This window comes from Pseudorasbora parva, chromosome 12, assembly GCF_024679245.1.
Source record: "Pseudorasbora parva isolate DD20220531a chromosome 12, ASM2467924v1, whole genome shotgun sequence".
In the NCBI taxonomy this organism is placed as follows: Eukaryota; Metazoa; Chordata; class Actinopteri; order Cypriniformes; family Gobionidae; genus Pseudorasbora; species Pseudorasbora parva.
The window spans coordinates 4,456,977-4,470,087 of NC_090183.1; the positions used below are offsets into that span (position 1 = coordinate 4,456,977).

The following is a 13,111-nucleotide window of genomic DNA, read 5'->3' on the forward strand; positions in this document are numbered from 1 at the left end:
CGTTGTTAGATAAAATCGTGAGTAACTTTCCCCAACACTGTTCATAAACATAATTTTGGAAACAAGCTTTCATAAATATGATGACATTCAGTGAGTGGGAAAAAATGAATGCAGAAAAACAAACCCTTTTTCACTGTAGTAAATGATTACGTAGCGCTATGAACAGAACAAAGCAACAAAGACTGCTGAAAGATACCACATACTTTATTTGCAGAATATTCACAAGAGATGAAATCCTGCTTTTATTCAGATTCAGTTTGTCTGTTTAATTCAGATTATCGAGCCTGCTTGGCCATCGCCACATTTCAAAAGGCAACAAAATGCTGCCCAAAAATATAAGTGCACATATCATACGTGGTGCTGTTGATCCAGTTCTGTGTGCAACAAAACGATTTCCTGTTCAAAGAAACTGCCTTCTACAGATCTCCTAAACTTCAGAATCTCTTTCAAACCTTTTTAGGGAAGTTTTTGGAGAACTGTCCTTGAGATATGGGTTCAGTTATACTTATGATTTTCACAGGGGCTGCTAATGTCGAAGAACTAATATCTGCTGTTAATGAAAACTTTCGAATACATTTTGGCCTAAGATGCATGTGTGGTTAACTCATTACAGTGTTATTTAATGCTTTTGGTTGACTGATACTGTGGTGAGATTCTGTTGTGCTTGTGACCATTTCTTTCTAACTCGTAATGTTTGTTCACACCAAGGGCGATAATTAGTCCACAGATATAACGATAATGGCACAGAGAAATTATGTTCTCGAAATCAGAGTCCAAGAATATCAAGAATCCAATCAGAATCCATCCTGCTTTAACCAGCTTGAGCATTTAAAGAGACAGGCGACAACTGCAGCGCACGCTTGTAATAAACCAAACCAGGGCCTAAAACTCACTTTTTGCCACACATGCAAATGTACCGGCCATAAATATTTTTACTGGCCATTAAACTGTTTTTGCCAAAAATTGTGCCAGTGTAAATTCACATCTCTCTTCCAATTTTGAGACCACAGCTAAAACTACAAACCCAACTAATATACATTTTAAACATTAAAGACAAGTTAGTCATTTTTAGGTAGACTGAATAAATAGTCTTCATTGAAATAAATTAAACAGATCAATCCGTGTTAAAGTTTTAAGTTATTCAGTCAAGAGCAGTGAGTGATTTTCTTTGTCATTTTAGTTCTGCTTTTGGTTTAAAATTAAAAACAGACAGCAGCAGGAAGATTAGGCTGCTGTCACTTTAAGAGGTAATGCATGACTCAATATACTGATATTGTACGTATACGTTGTCTTTCACGACTGTACATTAACTCATATAGTCGCAGAGACAGGCATATTTAGACATTTTTTTTGTGTGACTGTTCATTTTCATTTTGGCAATTTCTACGACGTGGCTTTGAGCATGTGTCTGCTCACTAAACTTCCCACACGGTGTAACAAGTTCCCTTTTTGTGTCGACTTGCGCTTGAATATTTTAAATGGGCAATGTTTAAAATTTCGTCACGATGCAGTGCTGGCCCATTAACTCTCCCAAGTGTCGCTCACATTCATGTTCTCACAACATTGCATTTTGAGAATTTATAAAATGTTGCCAGCTAACTGGCGCTGGACAGATTCATATATTCAGTTTCATGTATTCATTATTGTGCATTGGTGTGGACGGTAATAAAGTAATCATTCTCGTTTTTGGTGTGAGCAGACCTTTATAGTTAGGGTGAAGACTGTTTGAGTTCAGTTTTGTGTTTTAGGTGGATTTTATGGGACATCCACATGCTCCTCTTCTGTTCTGTTCCTGCTTGCGATGGAGTTACTGTTGACTTTTACATGCTGCAGGATCACACAAAGTCTGCTCCAGTGAACAAATCCAAACTCATTAACATATCAAATTCACTTAAAACGATTTGCTTTGGGAAATCTCAATTAGCTGTCAAATAAGGTGAGATCTTCACATGATGACGCACTGGGTGGCTCCGCAGCAGTCTTTAATGATGGCCACGCTGGTCTTGCTGATGGAGGGTTTGTTGGCTGGAGGTTCAGCTGCTCTTGGCTTTGGAGCTCCTGTAATGGAAAGAAGAGCAAATCAGCTGACCGAAGATGGGTCAGGGTTAAAGGTTTAGTTCAACCAAAAAGGAAAATTGTCTTTAATTCCTCACCCTCCTGTCGTTCCAAACCCGTAAGACTTTAGTTCATCTTCAGAAAACAAATTACTTTATTGTTAATAAAATCTGAGCGCTTTGTCTGTCCATTGATGGCTATGCAAAACTAGCATTTTACCAACTGCTATCGTACACAACCCTAGAAAGTTTGTAAAGCCATCATTTAAATTATTGCATTTAACCTCAGTTTTATTACACGGTTCTGTGAAATACTTGGTTCTGATTGATCAATCACGCATTCCAGCGGTATCTTATTCCCAGACAACAACTGGCAAAGTTGAATAACACACCGCTCATCCGGGTACTACGAGTTATCTTGACCGGTACTACTTGTATGCTTAACGCTGTCGTTGACGCTCTGCCGCCATCTCGTGGCTGTAATGCGCTTAACCGCCATGGGTTACAATGGAAGACTTCAAGGGTTTACTTTATAAAGTTTTAAATATGGATATTTATCTAACACAAACGCATCAATTCGAATCAGAAGGCCTCTATTAACTCACCGAAAAAATATGATTTGTCTACAATACAACTGATAAAGCAATGTAAAAAAACTTGTTCTATTTGGATTTGTATTGTAAACCTTAAAAGTTGAGAAGTGAATATTTTATTTCATTTATAATGCTTTCAGTTCCAATATATTGTTAATCTTTTTTAAGTACTAAAAAGATACTCAAGTACATTTTTAATGCATTTTTAATGCATAAAAATTCGGATTTTTCACCTGGGGTAGGTGTTCATGCCATGTAATTTACATGATCATTCTGATTTACTGTAATTACGAGATTACGACTTGTAAAAAATGTTTACGTCCTTGTAAACTCATAATTACAACTTGTAAACTGGGGATTTTCTGAGAGCTCTGACTTGTACCACCTGCAGATTCAGCTCTGAGTAAAACGTCACGTATTGACATCTCATGGCATGTACGCAGCATTGTGATAATCAGGTGTTTTATTATAGATGATTTGTCCGTGCACGTCATTATGGTTGTTTTAAATTCATGTTCCTCATGATCTTAAATCAAAATACCCCCCCCCCCCCCCCCCCCCCCCTCCTATTATCACTGTAAAGCTGCTTTGAAACAATCCATATTATGTATAACAGTCTGTAATAATCCTGGCAACCTGTCACTCACATGAGAGCCACCAATTTAGCCCGTGGGACTACGGATGGAAATTAGCCCTTGGCTACAATCCGGCATGTATTCCATGTTGTGTTCATTAACATGCACTGTCCCAATCAAATAAATTAAATAAAACAATAGTAAACTACAATCGAATCAATTCCCCAAAGACAAAATCAAGCTCCGCCCTATATTTTTTCTTGTTCCAGAAGCGTTTCACTCGGATATACGTCACCAGGCGCGGATTAATGCACAGGCTTGCCTAGGCTGCAGCGTGTAGAGGAGGCCCCAGATTGGCCAGATTTTATTTTTTACTAGGCTATGTATTTACTTTAGCACGAACAAAAAAAGACCCTCATTGGCCCATAAGAAACATAAAAAAGCAGGTGATTGGATATGTGACTTGTGTCTGTGCATCTGTCCAATCAGCTGCTGGTTTTCATTTATAACACTATTATATATACTATTATATACTAGTACTAGTATTATATACTAGGAATACTCTCACGGAATCTAATGTGAGCGATCTTGTCTCGCATGCGTGCATGATAGCGAGAGACCTTGCGCTTTATTGCGCGTGCCTCATGAAGCACATGCATCCTGATTGGCCTGCTGCCCCCCCCCCCCCCCCCCCACACACACACACACACACACACACACATTATAAATCCAAAATTAACCACTGTGCCAGTATGGACCATGTATGCCACTAAATTAATTTTTCCAGTAAATCATAATGATTATGGGGGCCTCACACAAAGAGCAGGCTAGGGGCCCCTGACCCCCTTTATCCGCCCCTGTACGTCACAATAGGGAAGAAAACACTACTGTGACTTTGGCTTCATGAATGCTTTATGAAAGATCACAGAAAAGATTGTGAGAAATGAAAGCAAAAGAAAGTGTCACGTCACGTCTCATGAAAGAGCTCTTACTCTGTATTGCGCTGAGCTTCTGTCGGAGGAACTCTGCCATCTCTTTATCTTCCTCCTGCTCCCTGTTAGACAGAGACAAACCTCAGATCAGGGAAAACTCACAGAAAGTTTCTGGAAAAAGTCAATTTGACCACAATAAAAGCTGTGATGTATTAGTTAATATGAATAAATATTGTAGTTTTTTTGGATGTAGACTAGTTGCTTGTACACTCTTGGTAAGAAAAGTTTCCGTGGAGTTGTGTTTAGATCTCGTGTTTTTGACCCTCTATGCCAAAAAGGTTTTATTTTGCCTAATTCTTTCATATTAAGTTTTTTTTTTTTTCTACCAATAAAGTATGTTTACAAAATGTACAATTCATAAAATTAAAAATGCATTAAAGGCACAATATGGACTTTTTATTATTATTAAAAAATATTAAAGCATCTATATTTTGTTGACCTGTGTACTTGCATTATCCTAAAAGTTTCATCTTTTGGAAATCAGCTATTTTAAGCAGTGTCACGTGGCACGCGATCCGAATCATTGATCGATTCACTACCGTTTGAATCTTTATTTGAGGATTGAACACAAACAAGGATGAGAAGACGATGCTGAATAAATTCATAGTTTGTTATTTTTGGACCAAAATGTATTTTCGATGCTTCAAGAGATTCTAATTAACCCACTGATGTCACATATGGACTACTCTGATGATGTTTTTATTCCCTTTCTGGACATGGACAGTATAGTGTTCATACACTTAGATATCCTGTCGGACTAAATATAAAATATCTTAAACTGTGTTCTGAAGATGAACGGAGGTCTTACGAGTGTGAAACGACATTAGGGTGAGTCATTACTGACATCAGAATCATTTTTGGGTGAACTAACCCTTTAATGTAGTATGCATAGTATTTTATTATTGCTTGAATCGATTTTTCTTGATTCACTGCGAGTAACGTTTTTACCATTCATCAGAGTGCTTTCTCCATCATACAATCTATTTTACAATTAATTGTATGTCATTTAACGACAGTCATTAGCCATCCTGTTTTTATTAATATGATATTCTAATATCGATCTAGAGACTGCAAAGTCTCATACCAACCACCAAGTGAACACAGAGTAATGTTATTACACTCGAATGTATTTATTTAGTATGATTGTTTAACAATGTAAAACATTGTGGTGTTACTCTTAGAAGAAAAAGGTTCTATCGGTGCTACGTAGTTAGAACCCACAAAAGGTTCACTGCAAAAAATGATTTTCTTAATTAGTATTTTTGTCTTGTTTCTAGTCCAAACATCTAAACATTCTTAAAACAAGAAGTATTTACTAGACAAGCAAAAGTAATTGTCTTAATTTGGGGGAAAATATCTTAGTTTTTGCTAAGATAAAAAATGCGGGTTTTTTTTCTTTGATAAGAGAGGCATTTTTTTTTTCAGTGTTCTATATAGAACCATTTAAGTGCCAAAAGGGTTCTTTCTTGTCATTATAGAACCTTTTTAGCATAAAAGGGTCTTTGGAGTATACTCAACTATACTTCTATATAGAACCTTTTAAGGGTTCCAAATACGTAGCACCGATAGAACCTTTTCTTCTAAGAGTGTACATACACAACGGAAAGAGTGGAATCGGCGACTGCAGAAAAAAAAAACGGTGCTTGCCGCAGGTCTCTCATTAGCATTCGCTCTCAAAGGCTAATTAAAGTGTCATATACCACCATGATGTTAATGACACTTTAATACATTCACTCATTAATGAACAAGATTTTTACCCGAATCGATCAGATTCTTCTCCGTCGTTTGTGGAGGTGAACAGTCAAGACTCGTATGATTCCACACTCATTCACTGTGTCATCAAGCTACACCTTTGTTTTCAATAAGCGACCTCTAGCGGCCAAACTTGCATACTGTGCCTTTAAAACAGAATTAATTCCAACTAAATACATAAAATGATCCCATGATGGAACCCCAAAAAGATTGTACACTTTCCTCACCTCAGACGCTCGACTTCCGCATCTTCCACCAGGAAATCTCTCTTCTGCACCAGCTGATGAATCTCCAGGATTAATTTCTCTTCTCTCTGACGATGTTTCTTAGTCTTCTCTACGTCTGTGTGTTTAAATGAGTGTGTGTTAGATGAAAATATATGGATCACTCACATAAATCCAATCTGAAATGTCATGCAGCAGGTTTGAGTCTGAATAGCAGCTGTGGTTCAGCGCTGCTCCATCATTCACCAGCTCACGGTTTCACTTGTGAAAATAGGTTCTAAGAATGTTTTGCTAAAATTATCAAAAGAATTGTCCAAAATGTTCTCTGAATGTTCAAAAACACACTTTATTGGCTATACAAACGTTAAAGAGTTACTTCAGCGATTAGCATATGGCTTTGTATCAGTAGAAACCCCGGAGTATATTCAAATGATTGTGCTTTCCTCCCTTATATCCCCCTGAGACAAGAGATTTATGCATTATTTCCGGAAAAATTCCTCCTATGATGCAAATTGATGATATTTGCATCATAGGAGGAATGTTTGGGCAAAGGCTAAAGACTACAGCCAGCAGAGGGAGACATTTCTGCATGGGGGATGGAGATCACACTCAGAGCTCAGCTCAGCTACAGGCACTCATTTAAACTGAGCTATGGTGAGCAATGTAAGTATTTTAACTTCTCAAATTAATTTCTATGAAAGTTAAGCTTGCAAAGGCATGAACTGAAAAGCGCCAGACTGAACTCGCGATGTGAATGTATTCCGCGAGTGTAGTCGCGATTACCTCAGCTCTCATCACGAGAGCTCATCAGCTCATTTATCTGACTCCTGCAGTTAGTGCTCAGCGCTGTGATACTCGCGCGGTGACTCACTCATTATATTGAACAGAGGGCAGCGAAGCATTCTGGGAATTGTAGTCTTTCATCCAAATGAGACAATACATTTTCTGTTTTTTTCTCAGTCTAGAAGGCACCAAATTCAAAAATAATTTCACATTTCTACTACATTGATGACCCAGTTTAAATACAGATTCATCTTCCCAGCGCTGAAGTACCCCTTTAAGTTACTTACATAACTTTTAAGAGTACCTTGCTGGAACGTTCTAAGAATGATCCCTGGTAGCTGATTTAATTTGCTGGGTTTCCACTCAGCTTTATATATATATATATATATACATATATATATGATTATATATATATATAATCATACACGCAGTATATATCGATCAGGCATTGCATTATGACTAATATTGTGTCGGTCCCCCTTTTGCTGCCAAAACAGTCCTGACCCGTCAAGGCATGGACTCCACAAGAGCCCTCAAGGTGTGTTGTGATATCTGGTACCAAGATGTTAGCAGCAGATTCTTTAAGTCCTTTAAGTAGCAAGGTGAGGCCTCCACAGATCAGACTTGTTTGTTCAGCACATTCCACAGATTAATTGAGATCTGGGGAATTCAGAGGCCAAGTCAACACTTCTTACTCATTGTTGTGGTCTTCAAACCATTCCTGAACCATTTCTGCTTTGTGTCAGGAGCATTATCCTACTGGAAGAGCCACAGCCACCAGGGAATACCGTTTCCATTAAAGGGTGAACATGTTCTGCAACAATGCTTAGGTAGGTGGTACGTGTCAAAGGAACATCCACATGGATGGAGGACCCAAGGTTTCCCAGCAGAACATTGCCACACTGCCTCCGCCGGCTCGCCTTCTTCCCATAGTGCATCCTGGTGCCATGTGTTCCCCAGGTAAGCGACTCGCACGCACCTACCATCCAAGTGATGTAAAGAAAACATGATTCATCAGACCACCTTCTTCCATTGCTCCGTGGTCCAGCTCTGATGCTCTGTGTCAGAATGAACTTTCGGCGGTGACGGGTCACCATGGGCTCCCTGACTGGTCTGCGGCTATGGAGCCCCATACACAACAATCTGCGAAGCACTGTGTTTTCTGACACCTTTCCATCAGAACCAGCATTAACTTCTTCAGCAGTTTGAGCTCCAGTATGCCATCTGTTTTGATCAGAGCACACAGGACAGTCTTCGCTACCCACGTGCATATATGAGACTTGGCTGCCCATGACAATGTCTTTGGTTCTCCACTGTTCCTTCTTTTGAGCTCTTTTGACAGATACTGACCACTGCAGACCGGGAACAGCCCACAAGAGCTGCAGTGTTGGAGATGCTCTGACCCAGTCATCTAGCCATCACAATTTGGCCATTATCAAACTCACTCCAATCCTTACGCTTGCCCATTTTTCCTGCTTCTAACACATCAACTTTGAGGACAAAATGTTCACCTGCGGCCTAATATATCCCACCCACTGACAGGAGCCGTGATGAAAAGATAATCAGTGTTATTCACGTCGCCTGTGTAATAATGTTATGCCTGATGGATTTGTGTGTATATGTAATTTTATAATTTGTGCTTAACAATTACAAAATTAAAAGCATAAAAGCTTTTTTTTCTGGAGTTTAATATAATTTAGTTGGCGGAAACGTTCTCTTCAGTTACCTGGCATTGTCACTATCTTCCTCAGTTCCTGTTTCAGGTTCATAATGTCTTTGCAAAGCTGAATATCGTCCATCCTGAGAAAAACACGAGAGAAAACCATTGGCTCAGATTCCGCCGCTCCAGAACGATGAACTTCAAAGAGGAAAGTTGGGGAGAATCTCAGCATTTTGTTCTGAACTCATGCAGTAAATGCAGCAGCTACTCACATGAATCTCAGTTCAGACTCGCGTCTCACCAGCACCTCCCGCAGGCGCTGAATCCGAGCCATTTCCGCCTCGATCTCGTCTGGAGACATGGAGCTTTCTGCCATGGACACGTCCATCTGGCCTTGGGTGCAAACAGACGGCGAGTAAGTGTGTGTGTGTGTGCAAGCTGAACCATTGCATCTCTTTGCTATATATCACTGCTATAGCGTCACTGACACTGCAATTAAAAAAAAAAAAAAAACCTTTTCTTATGCTTTTCAAATATTCCCTTTCATGTAATGTGTAATAGAGTTGTTTGTGAATGTAAAAGCTCTTCAAAGTTTCAAAGTGCACATAAAGTTATTGTCTCCTGTGATGGAAAGAATCTGAACTTGCGAAACTCTCTGTTACACACATACCAATATAACAAATTTACATAATGTCTGCCTGTGGTCTAATTTGCCCCGCCCTCAAACTCTGTAGTTGTCGCTAGGACTAGAAGTGTTTGTTTTTTTGTTGTTCATGTGGAGAAGATGGCTGTTTTCTAGCCTAGAAATCTAGACGCACCCTAGCGGCAGCTGTTTTCTGCTGACAAAGCAAATCTACTTTGAGATTTATTCAGTAAAACTAACACATCATAACTGTTCTATTGCCGTATCAAGACTGACCAATCACAACAGACTGGGCCATCTGACCAATCAGAGCAGAGCAGCTCTCAGAAAGGCGGGCTTTAGAGAGACTGAATCTTTTTATTAAACCATTTCAGACACTGAGAGAAAAGAGCTGATGCTGCAATGGATATTATGAGAAAACTAAAGTGTTTTTTTGGCATTGGATGCATGTAAACCTATTATAAAAGACTCCAAAACACAATTAAGAGCATTTAAAATAGTATAATATGGGCACTTAAAAAATGGAACTACATTAGGTACAAAATAATCAAATGTTGCAAATCTCTTTACTTACATCACTCTTCTTCATGTTCTCACTGTTTAAATCAGTTGGTGATAACTTATGAAGTCAGTTCTGCTCAAAATCAAGATGTTTAATAATTCAGTTGATCTTTCTTTTATAAAGCGTTGTGTGATAGTACAGTGTTTAGCCTGTTAGCTGGCAGTATTCTGTAGTGCTTTTTAATGGCTGTTTCCCAATCACATTTTTTTAGTAATCATCGTAAATTAGGTAACCTTTGAAACCTTTAATCTCAATTCATCCTGTGAAAGCCATTTTGAAATTGGCCATTGCATTACCATGAAATACTATAACATTTTAACGGCTACATTTTTGTGATATAAACACCTTGTACACAGCTTTGATTTTCTAGCTATTTTAGACTCCAAATTATTTTTTAAAATATATAATTTGTATAAATGAGGGGGAGGGGGAAAGGTGGATTACAGCTCTGACAACCTTACATGTTTATCACTTTTAGCAGTGTTTTATGTAACTTCAAAGGGTTTACTGTAAACTTACACCAACATTTTGAACTTAGACCACTGTATGTGTGTATAGGAAGCTGTTCAATTTGGGTAGGCAAATCAAGGCGGAAATGGTACCACAGTATTTTAGAGTAAATACATTACTTTGTGTAAAACAAATGCCAAAGTGATGCATATCTCCAGAAAGTAGTGACTAAGCTTTCAAATGGTACCACATATGAGGTCAGAGCTCCTCCACAGACATTTAAACCACAGACACCCTGTATAGAGTCTGTGGATTTATTTCTATAAAAATTTCATACATTTTTTCACTTCTGATATAATCAGAGACAAAAAGAGGCCCAACTGTAGGTCTGTATTTCAAAGTATTCATGAATTGCAATTATAAAGAGCAGTTTTTTCCTTTAAAGAGAACCTATTATGAAGTCCTGATGTTGTTTTTGGCCTCTGCTAGGTTTTCATGCTTGAATGTTCATTATTTTCCCCATATGCTCCATTGTTGCAGCTCTTCTTTTCCCAGTCTATCAGGTAAGGCCAGAGTCTATTTCACTTTTACGTGTGTGTATGGGTCAGCGTACAGTGCTCATGATGTACTGAATACTCATTTTTTTGGTAGAATTTACATGGGTTGTAACTCGTGGTAAAAGATTGCTCAAAACTGCTCATGCGTCGATCACCTGTGTACACGTAAAAGTCAAAAGTATACTTTGCGAGGCTGTGCGTTCGACTGTGTGCATACACTCGCACCGCATACACGTAAAAAAAACTAAGAATACTTTCGGCTTAACGCTCTATTTCGTTCCTGTCTCTATGAAGCCCCTCCTTCTGAAAAGCACAATGTGCTCTGATTGGTCGGCTGGGGCAATGTGTGTTGTGATTGGTCAGTCGCTTTAAGCGTGTTTGGGAAATGTCCCGCCCATTACCATAACCGCGAGTCTCAACCATAGACCGTAAAAAAGTGAAGCCGCCAAAGTCTGAATATGGCGCTGACATCTTGTGCAGATTTGGGGCCGAGTCTGCGCAGTAGAGAGCAGGAAGCAGAGGAGCGATATCTCACAGATGCACAACAATTCATTATGTCGGTGTGAAATAAACAGTTATGGATATTAAAGCTAAAGCTCCAATCTCTTTCCTCAGTGACGACTTCACTCGGAAAAGCTGTCAATCTTAGCAGTCATTCATGACGTCACACCCCCAGTTTTTATAGCATCAAATAAATAATTTTGTTGGTATAGATTATTTCGGTTTATTCAGCAATATTATCATCACTGATGTTATTATTTTCAGGGAACAGGTATTGTTTTTTGTATTTATGAGCTCAACAGAGACATATGTACTGAATTTATCAATGTACAGATATTATTTATAATAAATATATTGTATATATTTACAAATTATTGTATATAAATATATTGTAACATTAATATAAGCGTGAATTTTTTGTGAAATTTTGAAAAGGATTATGCAACAAAAATAATAGGCTAATGGAAGGCCAAAATAAACGTGCTAAAATGAAATTGCCACCATAGAGAACAATTTTGCCAGGACAAGTTTTATCAACAGTTCGTATACTTATTTTTTATTAGTTTTTAATTATATAATTTATATAAAGAATTCTACAATCATGTATACAGTTTATTAATTTTTGTTTCAGTATTAGTTTTTTAATACTTGTTAAACTAAATTAAAATGAAAAACGTTATTTGATGACAGGCTGAAAAAAATCTTTAATATTGTATGTTGTTAACGTTTATTTTATTTCAAGAAACATTTTTTGTTTTGTTTTAATACTGTCACAATAAGACAATATATGACTGAAATGAAGGGGTCCCATATTATAGACAAACAAACGGGTGACCCTTAAAAACACGAGAGGTCATCGGCGTTGTTGAAAACTGATTTTCGTTTTATTTGTTCATAATAAATAACACTAAAATATACATTACTAATAACTGCAATATCGCGTCTTTCTACAACAATGCAATCATTATAATTTTAAACCAAATATCGCACTGGCAATAACACTAATATCATGTCTGACTCTGACTTAAATCATATCTGATAGAAACATTGATGATAATATTGAAATCATATTTTTATATAATAAGACTCCCATCACGTGGACAGTAACGCTAGTCACGTCTTGTAATGACAGGGAAAACTATCCGATAGTAGCCTAATATGATATCTGATAATAATAAGATGTAAATCTGAAGTGACTGTCACCTTTGTCTCTGCTCCGGTTTGTCTCGTGCATCGCGCCGTATGTTTTCATCATCCCGTCGCTCTCAGAAATGGCTTTCTTTAATTCCATCGTTACCGTTGATGTCACAGATGTCGGATGTGTTTGATTTCGTCGCTCTCTCGTCGCTGTAATCACGCTGATCTGCGCTCATCTGCGGAACCGAACAACATCTTGACAGAATGAAGCTTCGTGACGTCACCATGATGAGGGATGCAGAGCGCATGCGCACTAGGGATGACGGCCTGACACAAAACACTGGACAAATAATGTTACTCTGTTTGTATGTAGGCTGTCTTCAATAGGTAAAATATGTTTTTCAAAATATAAGATAACAACAATAAAGTAAGATCTTTTGTTATTGAAGATATTATTTCTGTAGCATATCTCCTGCAAACTTTTACTGAAATAATTTATCATTTAAATTGGAAAAAGATTTTCTCACTAATAAAGTAAAGGAAGTGTCTTTCAAAATAAAATAAAAAATTGCCATTTTACATTTTACCCTGTCAAATAAATTAAATTAAATTTGACACAAGATGCTCA

The 13,111-nt window shown here is 37.8% G+C and overlaps 1 protein-coding gene across 1 annotated transcript; it reads right to left on the minus strand.

Moving 5' to 3' along the window:
* Positions 1-183: 183 nt before the first annotated feature.
* bmerb1 (bMERB domain containing 1) lies at positions 184-12,778 on the minus strand. The gene is made up of 6 exons (XM_067458832.1): positions 12,550-12,778; positions 8,906-9,026; positions 8,700-8,773; positions 6,194-6,308; positions 4,215-4,276; positions 184-2,058 (listed from the first exon to the last, which is right to left on the minus strand). Exons 1-6 carry the CDS (start codon positions 12,635-12,637, stop codon positions 1,946-1,948), a joined length of 573 nt encoding a protein of 190 aa, XP_067314933.1. The 5' UTR covers positions 12,638-12,778; the 3' UTR covers positions 184-1,945.
* Between the last annotated feature and the right edge of the window lie 333 nt (positions 12,779-13,111).

What these genes read in the sequence shown, in the direction of transcription:
- bmerb1 (XM_067458832.1), bottom strand. Translation starts at nt 12,637, where the DNA reads ATGGAATTAAAGAAAGCCATTTCTGAGAGCGACGGGATGATGAAAACA. An exon ending in AAACCGGAGCAGAGACAAAG is followed by an intron (nt 9,027 to 12,549) that starts GTGACAGTCACT and finishes TTTGCACCCAAG; the next exon opens with GCCAGATGGACGTGTCCATG. An exon ending in GAAGATAGTGACAATGCCAG is followed by an intron (nt 6,309 to 8,699) that starts GTAACTGAAGAG and finishes TTAAACACACAG; the next exon opens with ACGTAGAGAAGACTAAGAAA.